Genomic DNA, 19,893 nt, shown 5'->3' on the forward strand with positions numbered 1-19,893 from the left:
TATAGAAAACTTCAAGTCTTGAAGAAATGGGAGCATAGCCTTGCTTTTTGCAACAAAACAATCCCTTTTTTCAGAAAATTACAGGAAGACAAATAAAATTTGAAACAAATTACTTCAATTGAATAGGGAATCTGCAAATTGCTACCACTCAATAATTTTGCAGAAGCGGCAATTATGTTTCATTTCCCTGCAATAACAACAAGTACAATTCTGTAACCGTTCTCCCCACTAACCTAAAAGGCTAAACCCACTTCTTCAATTCCTTCTTATTTGTCAATCATAAACCAAGGGAACCTTATGACATTTAAACCTTAATTATCAATGTACCAAGTATATCGGAAATACATAAATAACGAAATTCCACTAACGAACTAAACAAATGGTCCTTCAATACATCCTTACAGAATCACAACTTACCTTCCAAATTGGACACAATGCAATAAGCAAGAATTGCAATGTTCTGAGACTTTTTCGGAAAATTTCCCATAAAATTTGACAAAATGCAATAAACAATAATTAAATATCACTACTTACCTTCCAAAAGCGCAGACTTCATCAATGGTAACATTAGGCCCCCTCAACAAATTTCAAATTCTGCACACCAAATCAATCCGATCCAATGAGCAATAATATAATAAAAAGGCATACAGAGATCCAAAATGTTGAAATTACAATAAAAAAATCAAATCATGCTTTAAAGAAATGCAACATATTCATGAAAAACTTGAAATTTTGAGAACAATTCTCTTCATTCATTAGAATCTAAGTAAAGAGATTGAAGCCAAAATTTGAAACAAAAACCATAATCGAATTAACTAAATTATATCACTTGAAAAGGATAATCACTAAGAAATAAAACGGATTGAGAAGTACAATCATGACCTACGCCCACCTGCTTCGAGAAGAATAATTGCGTCGATTGCTTAGCAGACAAAAGGGTCTCATCAGGTAATGGCACTCCAGTCAAATCTAAGCCAGCTCCACCAACAGGTACTTCTTCATACTTAAAATCAATCTCTAGTTTATGTAAACATATTCAGTTATACAAATATCCAAATGTTATATAATTACTAATTTCCCAACAAAATATCTCGATTATACAACACACAGGGCAGCTCAAATTGTTAAACATTAACCCAAAGAAAATATGGGAAAATTAAAAGACTTTTCCTTTTAATTTTCCCACCGTTTCTCAGGCACCTGAAATAAAATTCAGAAAACGGAAGCAGAATTAAAAGAAACCATCGATGGAGGGGGCGAGGTTGAGGCCAATGCCATCGCCGAGAAGCAAAGTGATGGGGTAGCGTTTGGAGGGTGAGGCTGCAGAGCAACTGATCTTACCCACTCTGCTTTCATCGACCGCTAAACAGAGAAAAAGGAGACAAAAAAAAAATAAATAAATAAATAAATTCTCGTATAAATAAATTTGTAAAAGTGGGAAAAATGGCGGTGATTACAATTTGTAAAAGAAGCAACTAATCCTACCCACTCTGCTTCATCGATGGATAGCACACTTGGTTTGCTAAAAATATTGTATAAATAAATTTGAAACCCCTCATACCTTAAATTGGAATTTCGAAACTGAAAGACGAAGGCAAGACGACGACACGGTACGGTTTGCCGGCATTCGTACGAAAACAGCTCGCCGGAATTAGAAGACCTAGAAGCTAGCCGCTTAGCACTTGAAATCGATTTGTTGGGTTCGAATTTTAAGTGTGGGAATTCGCTTTGCTGGTTTGAGGGTTTTAGGTTTCGAATATTTTTCTGTTAATTGCGAGCAACAGAGCTAAATGGGACGATGTTTTGCCAGATGAGGCGAAGAGGCGGAGGGGAAGATTCACTCACTCCAATCCTCCAAGAACCCATAATTTTTTCAATCCTTGGAACCCTAGAAAAATCACCAGAAGATTAATTTCTTTGGTAAAGAATTTTTAAAAATCTAAAGTAGGATAAATTGCTTACCTTCCGTATAGAGGGTTATGGAAAATGAGAGGATGGAGTGGTGGTACGTCGCGGTTCTCGCGTGTGAGCTAGTCATCGAATTTGGGTGAACAGGTGGAAAAGCAATTTACAGAGTTGGCGGTGGTTTTGTTTGATTGAAGAATCTCGTTGAAAGATGAGGAAGGCTATCGAAAATGGAGCACTGGAGCTGGAAGGAAGAGGTGCAGGAGATTGGGATGAGTCGATTCGTTCGATGGTGTGGAAACAGTTGATGTCGAATTCCATAAACCACCGAGGAAAGCATGAACGACAGCTCACAACACAGATACACATGCTAACATGGGAAATTTCGTAATTTTACTGTGCATATGGAAAACCAAAGGGCAACTTGAACAATAATATGGGGCCAATTCCGTCTTTACACCGTGCTTAGGAACATTAACCCTGTTGCTGCTGCAATATTTCTATTTTGCAAATATTTGAGAAGAAGTTGATTCCTGTTAGTATCATGCCACTTTTACTTAAAAGTTGAAAGAGTTTGAGTGGCAAAGCATGAAGATAAAATTGCCTACTAATTGATGAGTTTTCTAAGCCTCTTAGGGTGTGTTTGTTGTACCGGACTATCTTAAATTGGACTAGGTTTGGGGACTAAGTTTGACTAGTTTAGATTAGATTAAGTCAGACTAAATTAGTGAACTGTTTGATGTAGTGTCGGACTAAAAAATAGAATAATTAATATATTATAATATTATAATATTTAATATATGTCTAATAATATTAAATTATGAGATCAAGCTTTTCCTTCTAAACACTCTTCTACAGTTCTACCTCTCTCTAGAGAATACTTTCTTCCTCTTTGGTTTCATCGCCATTATTTCCTTTCCTCCCATCTTTTTTCCTTCAAAATGCTTCAAAGTTCAATTCCATTTTTTTCTGCAAAACACTTCAAAATCATTTTCTTGCAAAATCATCTTCAAAGCTACTCTCTCCTCCCTCTCCGTCTCTCCATCTCTTTTCATCCCCAAAGCTACTCTCTCCCCTTCTCTATCCATTTTTCTCCGAAATTTTTTGGGAAAAAGAAAAATTATCTGGGAGATTTCTAGGAAGTTTCGGGAATAATGAAGAATTTTTCTATTGAGATTGTTATTGTTATTGTGTTGCTTTTTCTTTTCGAATTTTGGTGGCTAGATTTTGAGATTTAGGTTGTGGGTGGGATTGAGTTTCAGATCCGGCCATGGGTGGGCAAACAGAGTTGCCCAGAAGCATGCTTGTAGACTTGCAATGCAAACATCGTATGCAGTTCTGGAAACGGGGCTAGCAATCCCATGGTTTTTGAGGGGGTTCACTATAACCGGCTAATCCCATGGTTAGTCAAGGCGAGTGAAGATTAGTGTCATTAACGTTAGTCCCAATGGGTAACAAATAGGGGACCGGACTAACACTTAGTCCAGTCCAATCCAATGAGAGTTAGCAAGGGCAAACAAACGCGCCCTCAGTGTTTATCCTGACTTAGTACACTCCATTTGTTTATTTAAATGCATATATCTAGGATATTTTCATAAGATGTCGATGTGTAATTAAAGTTAAATAAAATTAAATGTATAATCTAAGGATTTATACGACAAATTTCTCATATAGGAATTAAAGTTAAACATATGTAATTCTAAGGATTTATCTATAGGAGCTATTAATCACTTGAACATATACCAGATTCAGTCAGCATGTATAATCTTAAAAGTATTATTCCTAATTTCTTAATTGTTGAAAAATAAGGCCTTGTTTGGTCTCTAGGATTGGAATGGAATGGTTAAACTACTGTATTCATGGTATATTAAAAATAGAGGTGAATGCTTTTTCATATTGAGGGGATTAGAAGGGGGATAAGACATGATGGAAAATAACCCCTTCTGATCCTTACCATTTTGGCAGATTGGAATGGAAAATAATCCTTCTCCTCCGTTCAAGTAACCCACAATTTTTTCATTTCTTTCGTCAACATTCCTTGAATATAGTGGGTTGTCCATTTCAATCCAATCTTAGAGACCAAATGAGGCCACAATTTTTTCATTTCTTTCCTGAACATACCTTGGATATAGGTCATATATATCAACTTGCTTCAAATGTCTTAATTTACAAGTTTCTTATGTTTACCACTTTTAAATATAGGTTACATGGCTTGATAACATTGCACATATGCACTGCACCGAACATAGATAAAAGGGGAAAGTTTCATGTCTGCACATGTGCTCCCTAAGCTGTTTTAGTGAAAAATTGCATGTCTGTACCTTTATTCCTTCATTTATCTTCCTGTTTAAATTATGAGCCATGTATTAAATTTTCTCAACCCTTAAGATGTTTGCAGCTTCCTTACCATGATATTACACTTGGGGCTGCATGGTCTGAACTGTTCGTTGACCATAAAGGAAAGTACTGGGATTTGCCTGAGTCAATTTCCTTAGATATGTCATCACTTGTTTCCGAATCTGGATTGCGGTACCGCATTGGTGTACATAAAAACATCCAGGCAGTTAATTCCGTAGATTCTGCGCAAGGGCTGCCATTTCTTATGAAAAAAGCCAAGATATTTGGAGGCAAAATGAGACACGAAAAGACATCATGATACATAAAGAAAAGGGTTGATTTTGGCGGTCATCTTATGATGTGCGTCTTAAAAAACCTCATTCTTCAGTATCTGGAATTTTTGGTAATTTTACACGTTATTCATATTTTTTTGTGATAACTTGTATTATCTCATTACATTTTTGTTGGAAGTTTCATACCAATACTCAGGTGCAATATTGTATAACATTTAGCTTATACATTTGCCTGTTTTTATACATGTATACATGTTTTGGTACCTCTTAGTGTCACTTATATTGTATGTGTAGTTTTCTACTTTAGTATTAAACCCAGTACATGTAATGAGTATGTCACCTCCTTTCATCTGTTCCATGGTTGTAGATGTGCCTGCAGTAAAAGAAACATCATAAATAATAGTAATAAAATATAATTCTAGAGACAAAAGTTCTAACGGAACGATTCAATATTTTTGTTTTGTGTTTATGAGTCCAGGTCTGTTGTCGACAGTATGCAATCTCTTAGAGCACTTTCAGCGTTGGCTTTTGCTCGGGAAACAGGCCAGCAAACAGGGCCCGAGGGCCCGACCTATTGACTCCAGTGTGTGGGAGCCCGAGGAACAGGGCAGGCCCGAGCACCAGGCCTGTCACGAATTGCCAGCCGCGAGCCCAAAGGCTATCTGACGCAAGGTTGACGTCAGCTAGGCGTCAACCCCTTTTTTATTTTTTTTTCTGTCAGGCGCGTGCACTGCGCCCGCGTGTGGGGGCGCGTCACCCGACATGTTTTCAGCGAATGGGGCCCGCGACGCAGTTTCAAATTGTTACCGTTGGGAAGCCACGTCGCTTCCCATGGTCCATTGGATCTCAACGACAAGAAAATGTGGACCATCAGATTTGCAACGGTAAAAAACATAATAAAAATCTTATTTAATATCAACCGTTGGATTTGAGATCAATGGTTGATATTATTCTCCTTTATAAATATAAAAAAAAAAGGTTTTAAAATTCAGAAATGTTACCGTTGTGCCACGTGGCACAATCTGGAGCGTTGGAATTCAATTTTTAAAAAATCCAACGGCAGAGACTAATTAGTTGAATAAAAAAAAATTTAAATGTAAAAAATGAATAAAAATCCAAAAAAAAAATTTGAAATTTAAATTTTTTTTTTTTTTTTACTTTTCTATAAATACGTTTTCATTATCATCTACCTTACACCACAGCTTCTATCAAGGTTTCTAGAACGGCTGGGCCAGCATATCTAACCCATAGCTTGGATGACTTGACGGAAATGTGAGGCTCTACCCATTCTTGCTTTGTCATCTCTCCTTTTACGCTCCTCATCCTATTCTTTCTCATTTTGGGCCACTTGGAGATTGAACATTTCTTCTGATTGGTTAAATAATTCTTCCTCTTGCTAATCGATTTCCCACATCATCCTTGAAGAAGAAGACATTGTAAAAATGAATCAGAAACTATGAATAATGATAGAGATTTTGGTGAAGAAGGAAGTAGAAACTATGAATAATGATAGAGATCTTGAGAAAATTGGTATGAGATTTGTGATGATGGATGGTGGATTATATGGAGGATTCAGAAAGGATTAGGCTGTAGATAATGTCACGTGGCATGTCGTCATTTGTTAAAAATCTAATGGAAATCTATCCTCAAAGATTGTAAATAGATTATGACACGTGGTGCGACGTGATTGTTTAATAATCTTATCGGAAATCCATCACCAATAATTGCATTTTCGGATAATGATAAGTGGCGCAACGAGTACGATTAAAAATCTTATCGGAAATCCATCACCAATAATTGTCTTTTCGGATTTTATGACACGTGGCGCAACGAGAACGATTAAAAATTTTATCTGAAATTACAAATAAAATTATTTTATATTATTTTATTTTATAACTTTTCAGAAAATAACACGTGGCGCAACGAGAACGATTAAAAATCTTATCGGAAATTACAAATAAAATTATTTTGTATTATTTTATAAATAAAAAAAATAATAATATTTTATTGCCCATTGCCAGGGCTATTGAAATGCAACAGTGGAGATGCAAAAGGCGATTACTGTTCATTAAGGGCAGTTACTGTTCACTAGGTGGATAACATAGTTTATTACCTGAGGGGTTCCATGCTGGAAGTGCTCTTAAGTTTTTTACTTTACCATTTCCTGATGTTTGCACCAGAGAAGACCAGATACAAAATTCTATAATTGTAAAAAATAATGGGTAGTCAACCTAGTCATTATTAGTGATATAGTTCCCTTTTATTTGGAAAATGAAATTGTAATGCCATTTCCCACTTTTTCTTCTAATCTATGGTGGCATTACATTTTTGGTGAAAGCTGCACTGCCTGGTTTCAGCATGGGTACAACCCAGTGGCGGTTGATATGAAGGGAGACGAGGACAATTCTAGGAGCAATAAGAAGAGAAATCCATTCAGTGCTGATTTTTTCGGCTCTCTCTGCTATACTTTCCAGCACGGGAAATTTATAGAACTCTACGGTGATCTAACCAGGATTGATTCTCGTCTGGATATTTGTTCAGCTTCAGCTTTGGCTAAAAGGGTTATTTATGGTTTGAAGAGTTCCCCTGCTAATAGTGCAAAAGATCCGGTGTCCTCCGCTAGGATCAATATAATCCTTCAGCAGCAGGTATTTCTATTTATACCTTAACTGTCTAAATGTTGTGCACTTTAAGTTGGAAGGGAATTTTTAAATGCAGTTATGCACAATATGTTACAAAATCCGCATAGTCATTTGCTAATTGGTACTTGTGGAAGCGCGTATGTAACATCCTACATCGACCAATGGAGAGAGAGTGACATGCCTTATATGTACATGCGCACCTCCATATAGCACAAGGCCTTTTGGAAACTTACTGGCTTTAGGTTCCATCGGAACTCCGAAGTTAAGCGAGCTTGGGCGAAAGCAATCCCAGTATGGGTGACCTACTGGGAAGTTCTCGTGTGAGTTCCCAAAAACAAAACCATGAGGGCGTGATCGGAGCCCAAAACGGACAATATTGTGTTACGGCGAAGTCGACACTGGGATGTGATAGTGTATGCCTTGTCTGATTTCGATAATCTGCAGTCATTTTTCTGCTGACGTATCTGTACAGTCGTTTTACTGCTCATGTGTTTTAATGTACGACTATTAGATCAGCGTAGAACTTTAAAATGAGAGGATGAAAAGCTGAGCTCCTTTATATGGCTATTAACATGCGTGGCTGGGGTGAATGTTTTGGTTAATGGGATGAAAATCCAATTGTTATTGACACATTACCTTTCATTTGTAGATTTAAGGGCCAATTGTCTTTCGAACGGATTCCAGGATTGCACTTGACTGCGTTAGTATCGTGCCACTTCCACTTAAAGGTTGAAGAAAGTTTGAGTAGCAAAGCTTGGAGATAAAATTGCCTACTAGTTGATGAGTTTTGCAAGTCTTTCCGTCCTCATTTGTCTTGACTTGGGAGGGAGCCGGAGGATTTTCCTACGTCTATGTGTACATTTATTTGTTTATTATGTAGGATATTTCATATGATGCGAATGTGAAATTTGAGAATCGATATTAACATTAAATTTATAAATTGGAACCTATTCACCTCCCTTAAACTAGCATCTTCCTTCATTGAAATATAACATATGAGCACTCCATCACCACTTTCTCCTTTCACACCATGGTGGATTTTGCGGATTTCCCAACCATCAATCTCTTTCTCGCAAAGTACTTCTATGACAATGATCCATCGCCATGGTAAAGTCTCAAGCCAATGAAACAATTATAACTCATAAGTTTTTCTCTACTTAATATCATGTCATTAGCACAAATGCGATAAAGAGGATACACCATGTTCAAACTCATTTCAAGACAGATAAGGACCCAAGGGAAGAGACAAATAAAACCTTCACAAACCCACCACTTGAACCCTAAAACCGAAACCAAAAAGAATTCGCGCTCCCTCTCTCTTTCGACAGCCAACAATGGCGAACCTGAGGACGGCGATGGACTCAGCCTTCTAGGACTTGAACGTTTCTTCACCTCAGACCCTTGAGGGCTCAGCCAAGGCCGTTCCCGGCGACCCCTTTCCTCTCGACGGTGCTCGAGCCTGCCGAGCCCTTAGGATTCAGCAACTCTTTCTTCTGGGTGTTATACCTTCCTACAACCCCAATTTTTATGTTACTAATTGCTACGGAGCCTCTGCTTCTAGGTTTGGTTTGTTCTTTGTTTGATATTTAGGAAGATGTTGGTATATTGTATAAACTTTGGGTTATTGGTGAATTACTTGATGTGAGAAAGAGAGATTGAGTGGAAAGCTTGACAGCCGAACAAAGCTTGTTTGCCTAGTTCTAGTGGTATAGCACATAAAGCATGAATTTTTTGTTGCCTTGTTATTATACTGATTTGCAAGCGAGTTCTTATGTTTTTCGAGAGCATCAAAGCTTTATCAGGTTTATCAGAGCACTGGTTGGGATTATCCCTATGCTTAGACCAAAGTCATCTCACATTAATCAAATCCGGTTAGCATTCTTAGTTGTCCGACATACTAATTCCCTTGTTACATGATCTGCGTGAAAATAGGTGGCTTGGATTAATTGGGCAGTTCCGCCCGAAGAAACTCTTTTCTTGTATTAAAGCTGAATTTACCAATGATGAGATGGGGGTCCCTACTTTGAAAGATGTGGTGAAGCATGTCTTGGACAAGTCACTTTATTCGTTTGGATTATGCACTTAGCTTCTTTTGTCTCCGTCCTCATCCATAAAGTTGAGCACAGAAGGACATGGTGAGAAAAAAGGACGCCGCAACAAATTGATGCTCTTTCATAAGGCACACATTTACTTTCTTGTTTTGACCTTTAATCAAATGTTTAAACAGTCAGAATTCCTTTTGTCCCTTGTTTGCCGGGTTTTTGAAGCTAGTTTGAGGGATTTATGGGTGTCAATTTCTTCATTTTTTGTACAATTACTATGGCTAGGTGGATAATTTGTTTACTGATTGGAGTTGTTAGGTTTAAAGTTCTTTTTTGGGTTTGTTCATGCCAAGTTGTAGTATCATCCAACTGCGATTTTTTCTTTCTTTCATATGACAAATTTCTCTTATAGGAATTGAAGTTAAAAATGTAATTATAGGGATGTATCACTTGAACTTTACCAGATTCTGTCAGCATGTATAATCTTAAAGTATTGTTTCCTAATTTCTTACTTGTTGAAAAGTAGGGCCTTGTTTGGTCTCTAGGATTGGAATGGAATGGACAAACTACTATATTGAGGGTATATTAAAGATAGGGGTGAATGATTTTTCATATTGAGGTGATTAGAAGGGGGATATGGAAAATAATCCCTTCTGATCCTTACCATTTTGGTGGATTGGAATGGAAAATAATCCATCTCCTACCTTCAAGTAAGCCACAATTTTTTCATTTCTTTCGTCAACATACCTTGAATATGGTGGGTTGTCCATTTCAATCCAATCTTAGAGACTAAATGAGGCCACAATTTTTTCATTTCTTTCCTGAACATACCTTGGATATAGGTTCGTATATATCAACATGCTTCAAAAATCTTAATTTACAAGTTTCTTCTGTTTACCACTTTTCTTTATAGGTTACATGACTTGATAACATTGCACATATGCACTGCAGGGAACATAGATAAAATTGGAAAGTTTCATGTCTATAAATTAAGAGCCATGTACTGACAAAGTTAATATCAGTACCTTTAACATTGCACATGTGCTGCCTAAGCTGTTTGAGTGAAAAAGTTCATGTCTGTACCTTTATTTCCTTTATTTATCTTCCTGTTTAAATTATGAGCCATGCATTAAATTTTCTCAACCTTTAAGGTGTTTGCAGCTTCCTTACCATGATATTACACTTGAGGCTGCATGGCTTGAACTGTTCGTTGACCATAAGGGAAAATACTGGGATGTGCCTGAGTCAATTTCCTTAGATATGTCATCACTTGTCTCCAAATCTGGATTGCGGTACCACATTGGTGTACATAAAAACAGTGGTCATCCCCAGGCAGTTAATTCCATAGATGATGAGGCACCTCCTTCTCTAATGCCTGGATTCTGCGCAAAGGCTGCCTTTTCTTATGAAAAAAGCCAAGATCTTTGGAGTCAAAATGAGACACGAAAAGACATCATGATACAGAAAGAAAAGGGTTTGTTTTGGCGGCCATCTTATGATGTGCGTCTTAAAGAACCTCATGCTGCAGTATATGGAGTTTTTGGTAATTTAACACGTTACTCATATTTTCTGTGATAACTTGTATTATCTCGTTACAGTTTTTTGGAAGTTTCATACCAATACTCAGGTGTATATTATAATTTTTTAGTTTATACATTTGCATGTTTTTATACATGTATACATGTTTTGGTACCTCTTAGTTTCATTTATATTGTATGTGTGTAGTTTTCTACTTTAGTATATTAAAAGCCAGTAGACTTAAGGAGTATGTCACCTCCTTTTAGTAGGTGTGACTGCAGTAAAAGAAAATAATAGTAATAAAAATAATTCTAGAGACAAATTCTAACAGAACAATTCTATATTTTTATTTTGTGTTTAAAAGTCCAGATCTGTTGTCGACAGTATGCAGTATCTTTAGTTTTTACTTTTAACTATTTCCTGATGTTTGCCCCAGGGAAGGCCAAATACGAAATTCTTTAATTGTCAAAATTAATCATTGTTAGTGATATAGTTCCCTTTCGTTTGCAAAATTAATTTGTAATGCCATTCTCACTTCTTCTGGTCAATGGTGGCATTAAATTTTAGGTGGAGGCTGCACTGCCTGGATTCAGGATGGGTACAACCCAGTGGCAGTTGATATGAGCCGAGACGAGGGCAATTCTTGGAGCAGTAAGAAGAGAAGTCCATTCAGTATTGATTTTTTCGGCTCTCTCTGCTATACTTTCCAGCACGGAAAATTTGGAGAGCTCTACGGTGATCTGACCTGGATTGATGCTCGCTTGGATATTTGTTCAGCGTCAGGTTTGGCTAAAAGGGTGATAATGGTTTGAAGAGTTCCTCAGCTAATAGTGCAAAAGATCCGATGTCCTCCCCTAGGATCAATCTAATCTTTCAGCAGCAGGTATTTCTATTTATTCCTTAACTTTTTAAATGTTTCACACCTTAAGTTGTAAGAGATATTTTAAATGCAGTTATGCACAATGTGTTACAAAACCTGCATCGTCCCCATCAAATCCTCAAAACAAATCTTCCTCAAAATATTCCATCTTCACCTCCAAAATACCCATAATGTTCAAAAACGTCAATCTGGAAAAGCTACGCGTTGTGCCTTCTTTTCTTCGCCGCGGTTAAACGACTTGGTAGAAAAATCTGAAATTTTGGTACAATCATCTTGAAAGACTTACGACCATCCTTCAATTGAAATCTCTAAAATTTATCCGTTTGATCACTTTTTACTCAAGAGGAAGTCGAATGCCTTGCATTGAAAATACATGACAAAGTATCAAAATTTTATCAAAATAACCAAAAAACTATAACTAAGAATAGAGTAAAATATATGGTATCATATGGACTCATCAAATACTCTCAAACCTAGCTTTTTGCTTGTCCTCTAGCAAAAGAAAACTCAAAAACAAAAAATAAAAACTAACAAACTAAAAACTTTAACAAAACTTGACTAAGACAATTTTCACTTTCAAGTTGCAATCCATAAAAAATGTTAAAATTAGAACTTCTTTTAAAAAATTCCAACCAATACCACTACAGAGTCTAAGCCATTTAGAATTAATTAGAAAAGAACTCATGAACTTCATTTGGTATAAAATGAATCAACATGGTTAAAAAGACTCGACTAAAACCCTTACCACTTGTCCTTTTTAGTTAATACTTACTAACTTCAAACATAACTATTTTGAAGTTAAAAAGACTTGACTAAAACCATTACCACCACAAAGTCTAGTCCATCCGAACTCCAAAGTTAAACGAGTTTGGACAAGAGTAGTACTAGGATGGGTGACCGCCTAGAAAGTCCTCGTGTTGCATCCCTCACAGTCGACCCCACATGGTAGGAAAAGGCTTAAGAAAAAGAAGAAGATAGTAATAAAAGTGGTTGTGCAATGTTAGTTCACTTAAACTTTCGATCCAACCCATGTAATGAGTTTTAGGTCAATGGCTCCCAAACCACAAGGGCTTTAGGCCACTAAGTGTAGAATCCCCCTAAGGACTTACTAACTCGAGCTGAAAAGGCTACGAAACCAACTAACCACCTTGCCCCATGCCAAGACTCTACTATTTGACGCGAGATCATTGCTGATTAGGCATGATTGACCTGGTTACTAAGCAAAGTCTTTGTGGAACAATTATTACTTTATTTATAACAATAACTAAACTTTATTTTTTTTAGAACAAAAATATAAAAAATTAACTCAGACGAAAAGCAAGTGCTTCAATCTCACCCCCACAAATCATGTTGGTGTGAATGTGCTAATTGTGAAATGATAACTCATGAATTAGTGTCAAAACAACAATAAATAGAAAAGACTCTACTGTGGAATTAATTTCCACCATGTCCATTTGTTCGAATGTTTAAAATAATCTATGAATATTAACTTAAAAAGAATGAAAAATTTTAGCATACTTAAAAATTAAAAATCTAAAAATTTTGCCTTCCCACCCCCAAACTTAAATCGCACATTATCCTCAAGGTGTGGAAAAAATAAAGAAAGAAAACAAAAATATTAAAACCTTAAAAACTGAAAAATAGCTAACAAAGACAAAAGAAAATAAAAGAAAGAAACAATAAAAGAAAATATAAAATAACAATGGAAACAGGAACAGAAATAAAAGAAAAGACAATGAAAGCGACACACCTGGGATTCGAAGTGGTGACCTGCTGACAAGAAAGAAACAGAGGCGCTGGAAAATATTGGGAAAAGAAGCAAAATTTCAGTGCTCTGGAGAGTTGAACCCGTGACAGGAAACATGAACTAGAGGCCCATTTCCTCATCTCTCCTAACTGGCGCCGTACCCACGAGCCCAGAGCCGTGAAAGCTATCTCCTTCATTTCCTCTTTCCCTTCATTTCTCATGGAACTGAAACCCTAGCTTCCATCATCAACCCAGAACGTCAAAACATGAATCCATCTCCATCTCTGTCAAAAACGGAACCCAGCCATGGCGATCTTTGATTCTAGCCCAGATTGTCACCACCGTGCATTCCTCTGCGAAAACCGAGGTAAAGATCTCTCATTCTCTCAGCGATTATGGTCTCCACTTGGCGATATCTGAAATAAAAATGCATCCAACCATTTCTCCCTCTCGTTTTCACAACCGAAGCTCAAATGAAAACGAAATTCTGACTCATGCATGTATGTTTTCTGTATGTGGACTTGGGGATCCGAGTAAGGCCCCGGGGAATAGGAAATGCAAGGAGCAATGGCTCACAAATGAAGGTGCTGTACACACAGCAAAGATGGCTGCAAGAACTCGGATCTACAAATTGAAAGGTAAATCAAATCCCTCCACTGCGTGGTTTAATATCTCTGAAAGTCATACGGATTTGTGAAATATTTCTCTCATGCATTTATAGACCTAAAATTTCGTCAATGCTCATGTAATTTTCTGTGACATGGCTTTGATGAATGCCCACCTCTGTGTTGCCTGGACCACCCCCAAACTATATGTAAAACAATATTTTAATGAAATATGAGAGTGAGTGAGCGAAAGATAAATGTTGATGAATGAATGATGAATGCTCACATAAATGTTGATGAATGGATGACTGATGAATGCGTATTTTTGTATCTTTATTGTTTCGTTTATAGAAGAGTAAGGTTTATATCTCCCTTCTTTTTCATGTATTTTTTTTTCTTCTTGTATTACGAGGAGTTAGGTTTATATTCTCCTGACTAGGTGTAACTTACTTTTTGTTATTATATTCTCCTGACTAGGTTTTCTAAAAAAATAAAATAACAAAAGCAATAAACTACTATGGAACGCTTCCCATTTTCAACCAGGGATAAGCCTCTCAACAGAGAGCAGGAAATCCAACATAGGTTTGAAATTTGATGAATACTTTCCACAACTTTGTTTTTTAATTTTTAATTTTAATTCTTTCAGAGTGTTCGTCTTGTAATGTTTGGCAAAGCTAGAACGTCATTGTTCAAGCATAATTCGATGCAAATAAGTTTGTTTGGCAAACATTGATCAACTAGCCATTTGCACTGCATTTTTTATCTAACAAATATGAGAACGCTTTCACATAACATCAATACTATTACATGCTATACCACATTATTAACAATAAGCTTCTATTCGCATATACCATTTGCTCGAAGTTTGTTTCTGATCCGACACATATGTGCCACAACATCATAGATGTTCAATCTTTCTCTAGGCAACTCCGCTGAGCAAGCAACACCAATTTCTAAAACAGAGATTAAACTTTCTATGATTAGGATGTGATTCCTTGCCCTCCCCTCATTAGGATGATTGCTCTCTTGAACAAGAACGGGATCGAAAACCTCTTCCACTTGCTCAGGCAGAGCTGCCTTCACAAAGCTATAAAGGTTTGAAGTTCCCTGAAACATGTCATCGGTCGGTCTTTTTCCTGTAAATATTTCCAACAGGAGGATGCCAAAGCTGTACACATCACCTTGTGTCCACACTTCATGTCCCATGCCATATTCTGCATTCCACAATTCAGAACATTAGATTCTAATTTTCTAGTGAAATGCTAAAAGCTCATTTCATGTTTGTAAATTTTAAAATAAATACTGCACAATTTCAAAATACTAGCTAGGGAAAAATAAACCACCAAGTGTATTTACCTGGAGGAGCATAACCAATAGTTCCCTTGATCCCTAAAGAGCTTGATTGATTTCCCGAAGAATTTTCAGCAGCTTTTGGTAGGAACCTCACCAACCCGAAGTCACCTACATGTGCAACCATGTCCTCATTGAGAAGAATATTGCTGGGTTTGAGGTCGCAATGAACTATTGGCGTCTCACAATGATGATGGAGATAATCCAATGTCGTAGCAACATCAATAACAATATTCAACCTCTGAGAAATTGTTAAGCTCCTTGGCCTCTCATTTGTCTCACCAATTGTATGAATTGGATACAGCCATTCCTCCAAGCTCCCGTGAACCATGAACTCATAAATTAAGGCCTTGAAGTCGTGACCGCGATAATCAAAACCAGAACATGCTGAGAGTACCTTGACAAGATTACGGTGTCTAATATTTCTGAAAGCCTCGCACTCAGCAATAAAACTTTTGTAAGCTCCGCGACGAACGAGGTTGAGTACCTTGATGGCAACTGTAGTTTCACCTTGCTCAAATACTCCTTTATAAACGGACCCAAAACTGCCCATACCGACCAAGTTGGTTGAGGAGAATCCATTTGTTGCCTTTAGAAGACTTTGGTAAGACACCTGGGGAAATTTGTCCGAATCAGTTGCAGCTTGACCCTTTTTGTCCCTCCGTGAGCAATAAAGGTACAAAAAGGTTAGTGCAAAAATGACTCCAAGAATCCCACAAACGAGGGAGAGAACCAATTTCATGGTTAAGCTCAATTCTTTCTTTTTTGCATGCTGGAGTTTGCACTTTGGCAAATGAAACTCAGGTATGCCCCCACAAAGCTTGCTATTTCCTTCAACTGATGTCGCCGTTGCATTCTTGAACACTCCTTTGATCGGCAACATGCCCTCAAAATTGTTATAAGATAGATTCAGAGATTCCAAAAATACAAAATTTTCTAAGAATTCTGGAATGGTGCCTGACAAGTTGTTGTGAGAAAGATACAATTCTGAAAGACCTCTTAGTGAACTCAAAGTTGATGGAATTGTCCCATTGAAGAAATTTCCATGCATGTCTAGGTACTCTAATTTTATACAACTAACAAGACTTGCCGGAATTTTACCGAATAACATGTTATCAGAGATATCTAAATACTCTAGATTTATTAAAATTCCTATGTTCTCTGGCAGGGAGCCTATAAACTGATTTTGTCCTAAACTCAAATTATACAAGTTCAGTAGACCAAAGATTTCTTGCGATATGATACCGCTGAAATTGTTGGCACCAAGATGTAAGATCCTCAAATTCTGACACTCTGCTAAACTCGGCGGGATATTGCCTTGAAGTTTGTTGCCTGCTAAGACTAACACATTTAATTGACTTAAATTTCTGAAAAAGGATGGAAGATTGCCAGAGAGCGAGTTCATACCCAAATTTAATTTATATAACTTGTGCAGCTTTCCCAGACCAGGGGGAATGTGACCTGAAATTTGGTTCTCCTCCATCCCCAAAAGCTCTAAGTTAGCCAGATTTACAATCTCATTCGGGATACTTCCTAATATTTTATTTTGAGCTATAATGAAGCTTTGAAGAGAAGAAGACAGGTTTCCTATGCACTGAGGTAACGTGCCCCAAAAATTGTTGGTAAACATTTGGAGAATTTCTAAATGGGTGGCGTTGGTCAAATCGCAGAGAAAGGTCAAGTCATCAATTCCCCCACTTCCGAGATGGTTGTCAGCAAGGATTAACCACTCAAGCTTATGCAAATTCGTCAATGGAGGGACTTTTCCATGCAGGTGGTTAACTCCGATCGCCAAGCTAAATAGATTTGAGGCATTTGATAATGAAACAGGAATAGATCCACTGAATTGGTTGCCGTTAATGGAAAATATTTGGAGACTCGGAAAGACCATACCTAAGTTTGAGGGTAGACTCCCTTGGATTTCGTTGTATATCATAGCAAGGACTGTGAGAGAAGAGAGATTAAAGATTGAGGGAGGAAGCATACCCGAAAAGCTATTTAGGTCGAAAGCAAGAAAGCTAAGATTGGTCATTCGGCCAAAAATATCCGGGACAGTGCCACTCAAATTATTAGAAGATGCGGAGAACACTTCAAGAGATGATAAATTGCTAAAAGAAGTAGGGACTCCCCCTGTAAAGTGGTTAAAGTGTATGCGAAAATATCTTAACTTTGACAGGAGGCCAAGCACCTTTGGAATCTTTCCCATCAGTACATTGAAACCAACATCGAGCCCGAGGAGCTGAGAGCAACGCGACAAGTTAGTGGGAATTTCTCCACTCAGTGAATTGTTGTTTAACCATAGGTGTTGCAATCTGTGCAAGCGGTTAAATTCTGGAGGAATTTCATGGCCTAAGCTATTGTTCTGGAGATCAATGACTCTCAAAAAACTCAAGTTCCCAACATGCGGCGACATAGATCCTGCAAGTTTCAAGGACCGCAGGCTCAACCTTGTGACCCTCTTATGACGACGACCACATGTAACGCCATGCCAAGAGCAAAAGTGGATGGTTTCATTCCATGAAGTCAGGACTTCAAAAGGGTCATGAGTTATGCTAGCCTTGATTTCAAGCAAAGCGAGTCTATCTGTCTCATTTCCCGGAAGGGCGAAACAAGGAAGGCAAGAGTGAAGAATGAAGGCATGCATAAAAAAGGATGACAAAAACACTGCAGAAATGGAGTTGTAAAACCCCATCCCCATGACGATGATATTTGTTTTGTGCGAAAGTAGAAATGGAGTTGTAAAAAAGTTGAGCTGTATTGATTGTTTGTCTAGCAGCTTTAGCAGCATCCAATTTATAATCATAATCAGAGTGCTCTGTACGTAGTGGATCAGCCACCCCAATCGCTATCGTACTCGATGAGGGATGTCCTGACAAAAAAAATATATCTTTTTCTCTTAATTTGATGAATAAATTCAATATAAATATAATTTTGTGAACTAATATTAGGAATGTTCACTTTTTTGAAATTATTGTATTCATTCTTTAACTTAAAACAAATGAAAAAAGAGAGATATTAGTTTTGTATGAAATTTCTCTTTGATTATAAACTGTATGACACAACGACTAACTTGATGAATGTGTTGTTCTTGTTGAGAAATTTTTATGGGTACTAAAAATACAAGTTAGGTGGCGTATTATTCTACGTGTTATAATAAAGGTGGACGACAAGGTTGATATATCTTACTTCTTATGTATATTGATAAAAAAAAAAACAAAAAAACAAATTCACGAGTTATAACTTGAGTGAAATAATAACACCATATGGTCGTGTTCGAATACATAAAAAATTGCTCGTTCCTGTTCATATCGATAGTATGCCAATAAAACAATAGTTAGCTTTGGTATTGTACAATGACAATTCCTAATTTTGGTGCATTATTGTGTCATTTGTTTATGCCAACAAATAATGTTCGTCCTCACTCCTCTAGTTCCAGATTGGGTGCGGGCTTGCGTCTTGTGAATGGATTGAGGATATACACAAAAGAATAGGTAATGGGAATTTAGGTATGGGCAAGGCTGAGATCAAACAACCACTGCGGCAGAGGCGGCTTTGGGGGACCAAAAGGTGCAATTGTACATGGTTTCAAATTTATTTGAAAGGACTTTAATATTTATATTAAAAAAAAACTTTTTTTATTAGTACTATAAAATCTCATTGTGTACTCCTTATAATAAAATGCCGAGATTCTCTAGAAAAAAAAAAAAAAAAAGGAAACAAAGAGAGTCGCAAGATTATAGCAAGCCGTATTACTCACGAAAGCCGTATTGTCTAAAGGGGTAAGATGAAGCTAAGGGTCCCGAGGTTAGCATTCAAAACTTTCTACGTACTTTTTTGAGATAGCATTTGGTCTTAGGATTGGTACTAATGAAGTGATCAGAGCCACTTCCTGTTCTCTAGCCGCATCTAACCACTATGAGTCATTAGAAAAAGATCCAACTGTTTTTTTTAATAAAAGGGGACTAGCTAGTGACTTTGCCACGACAGTCCATTCTTCCGGGGGTAGGGAAGACTCACATAGGCATTTCAGCCTCCCCCTGGCCACCATCGTGCGATTCACCAGCGCTAGGAATCGAAACCAAGACATGTCGTGTGGAATACAGGTCTAAAATTCATCCCCAACCACTGGGTCACCCCATGGTGGTTGAAAAACATCCAACTGAACCATCAGAAATTTAATTCTTTTTGTTTCTTTCAGCAACTCGTATAGGGAAAGAATGACACGTAGACTGCTATCAGAGTCTGAAATACTAGTAAATAATAAAATAACCAACTTCCATAAATAGCCAAACAAGTAATGCCCAAGTCGCTGATGCCTTAACTAAATCTTCTTAATCTTGTCACCATTCCCACTATGTACCTGATTTACTCTGCTAGGAGCCTAGGAGCCACATCGTCGACATAATACAACCCCTTTCTCTTAGTACCATGCCTAATTACAACCCTAGTTTGGATATCCGGAAGTAAGCAAAAAAATAGAAACATTAGTACGATATAACCCAATTGATCGATAATTTGACTGACTGATAAAAGATGATTTGATAATTCCGGAAGAAGCAAGGTATTGTGTAAGG

General features: G+C 37.2%; 1 protein-coding gene and 1 long non-coding RNA gene across 3 annotated transcripts; both read right to left on the reverse strand.

Annotated features, from left to right (window-relative positions):
* Nucleotides 1–2,238, reverse strand: LOC148695565 (uncharacterized). Of its 2 annotated transcripts, XR_015964327.1 has the most exons (5): nucleotides 1,963–2,238; nucleotides 1,562–1,888; nucleotides 893–1,362; nucleotides 535–594; nucleotides 1–187 (listed from the first exon to the last, which is right to left on the reverse strand). It is a non-coding gene; the product is annotated as an uncharacterized LOC148695565 (long non-coding RNA). The 2 variants fall into 2 exon arrangements; XR_015964326.1 differs by having other exon boundaries at nucleotides 1–594; nucleotides 1,963–2,237.
* Nucleotides 2,239–14,804: 12,566 nt separating this feature from the next.
* On the reverse strand, nucleotides 14,805–18,017 carry LOC137733187 (LRR receptor-like serine/threonine-protein kinase EFR). Its single transcript, XM_068472345.2, has 2 exons — nucleotides 15,326–18,017; nucleotides 14,805–15,183 (listed from the first exon to the last, which is right to left on the reverse strand). Exons 1-2 carry the CDS (start codon nucleotides 18,015–18,017, stop codon nucleotides 14,807–14,809), a joined length of 3,069 nt encoding a protein of 1,022 aa, XP_068328446.2. The 3' UTR covers nucleotides 14,805–14,806.
* Between the last annotated feature and the right edge of the window lie 1,876 nt (nucleotides 18,018–19,893).

The sequence above is a fragment of the Pyrus communis genome, chromosome 7 (assembly GCF_041283825.1).
Source record: "Pyrus communis isolate YQ-2024b chromosome 7, ASM4128382v1, whole genome shotgun sequence".
In the NCBI taxonomy this organism is placed as follows: domain Eukaryota; kingdom Viridiplantae; phylum Streptophyta; class Magnoliopsida; order Rosales; family Rosaceae; genus Pyrus; species Pyrus communis.

Excerpts from the sequence above, each read along its gene's own strand:
- LOC137733187 (XM_068472345.2), bottom strand. The coding sequence starts at position 18,017 with ATGGGGATGGGGTTTTACAACTCCATTTCTGCAGTGTTTTTGTCATCC. Across the intron at positions 15,184-15,325 it reads TATTGGTTATGCTCCTCCAG|AATATGGCATGGGACATGAA; the intron begins GTAAATACACTT and ends TGTGGAATGCAG.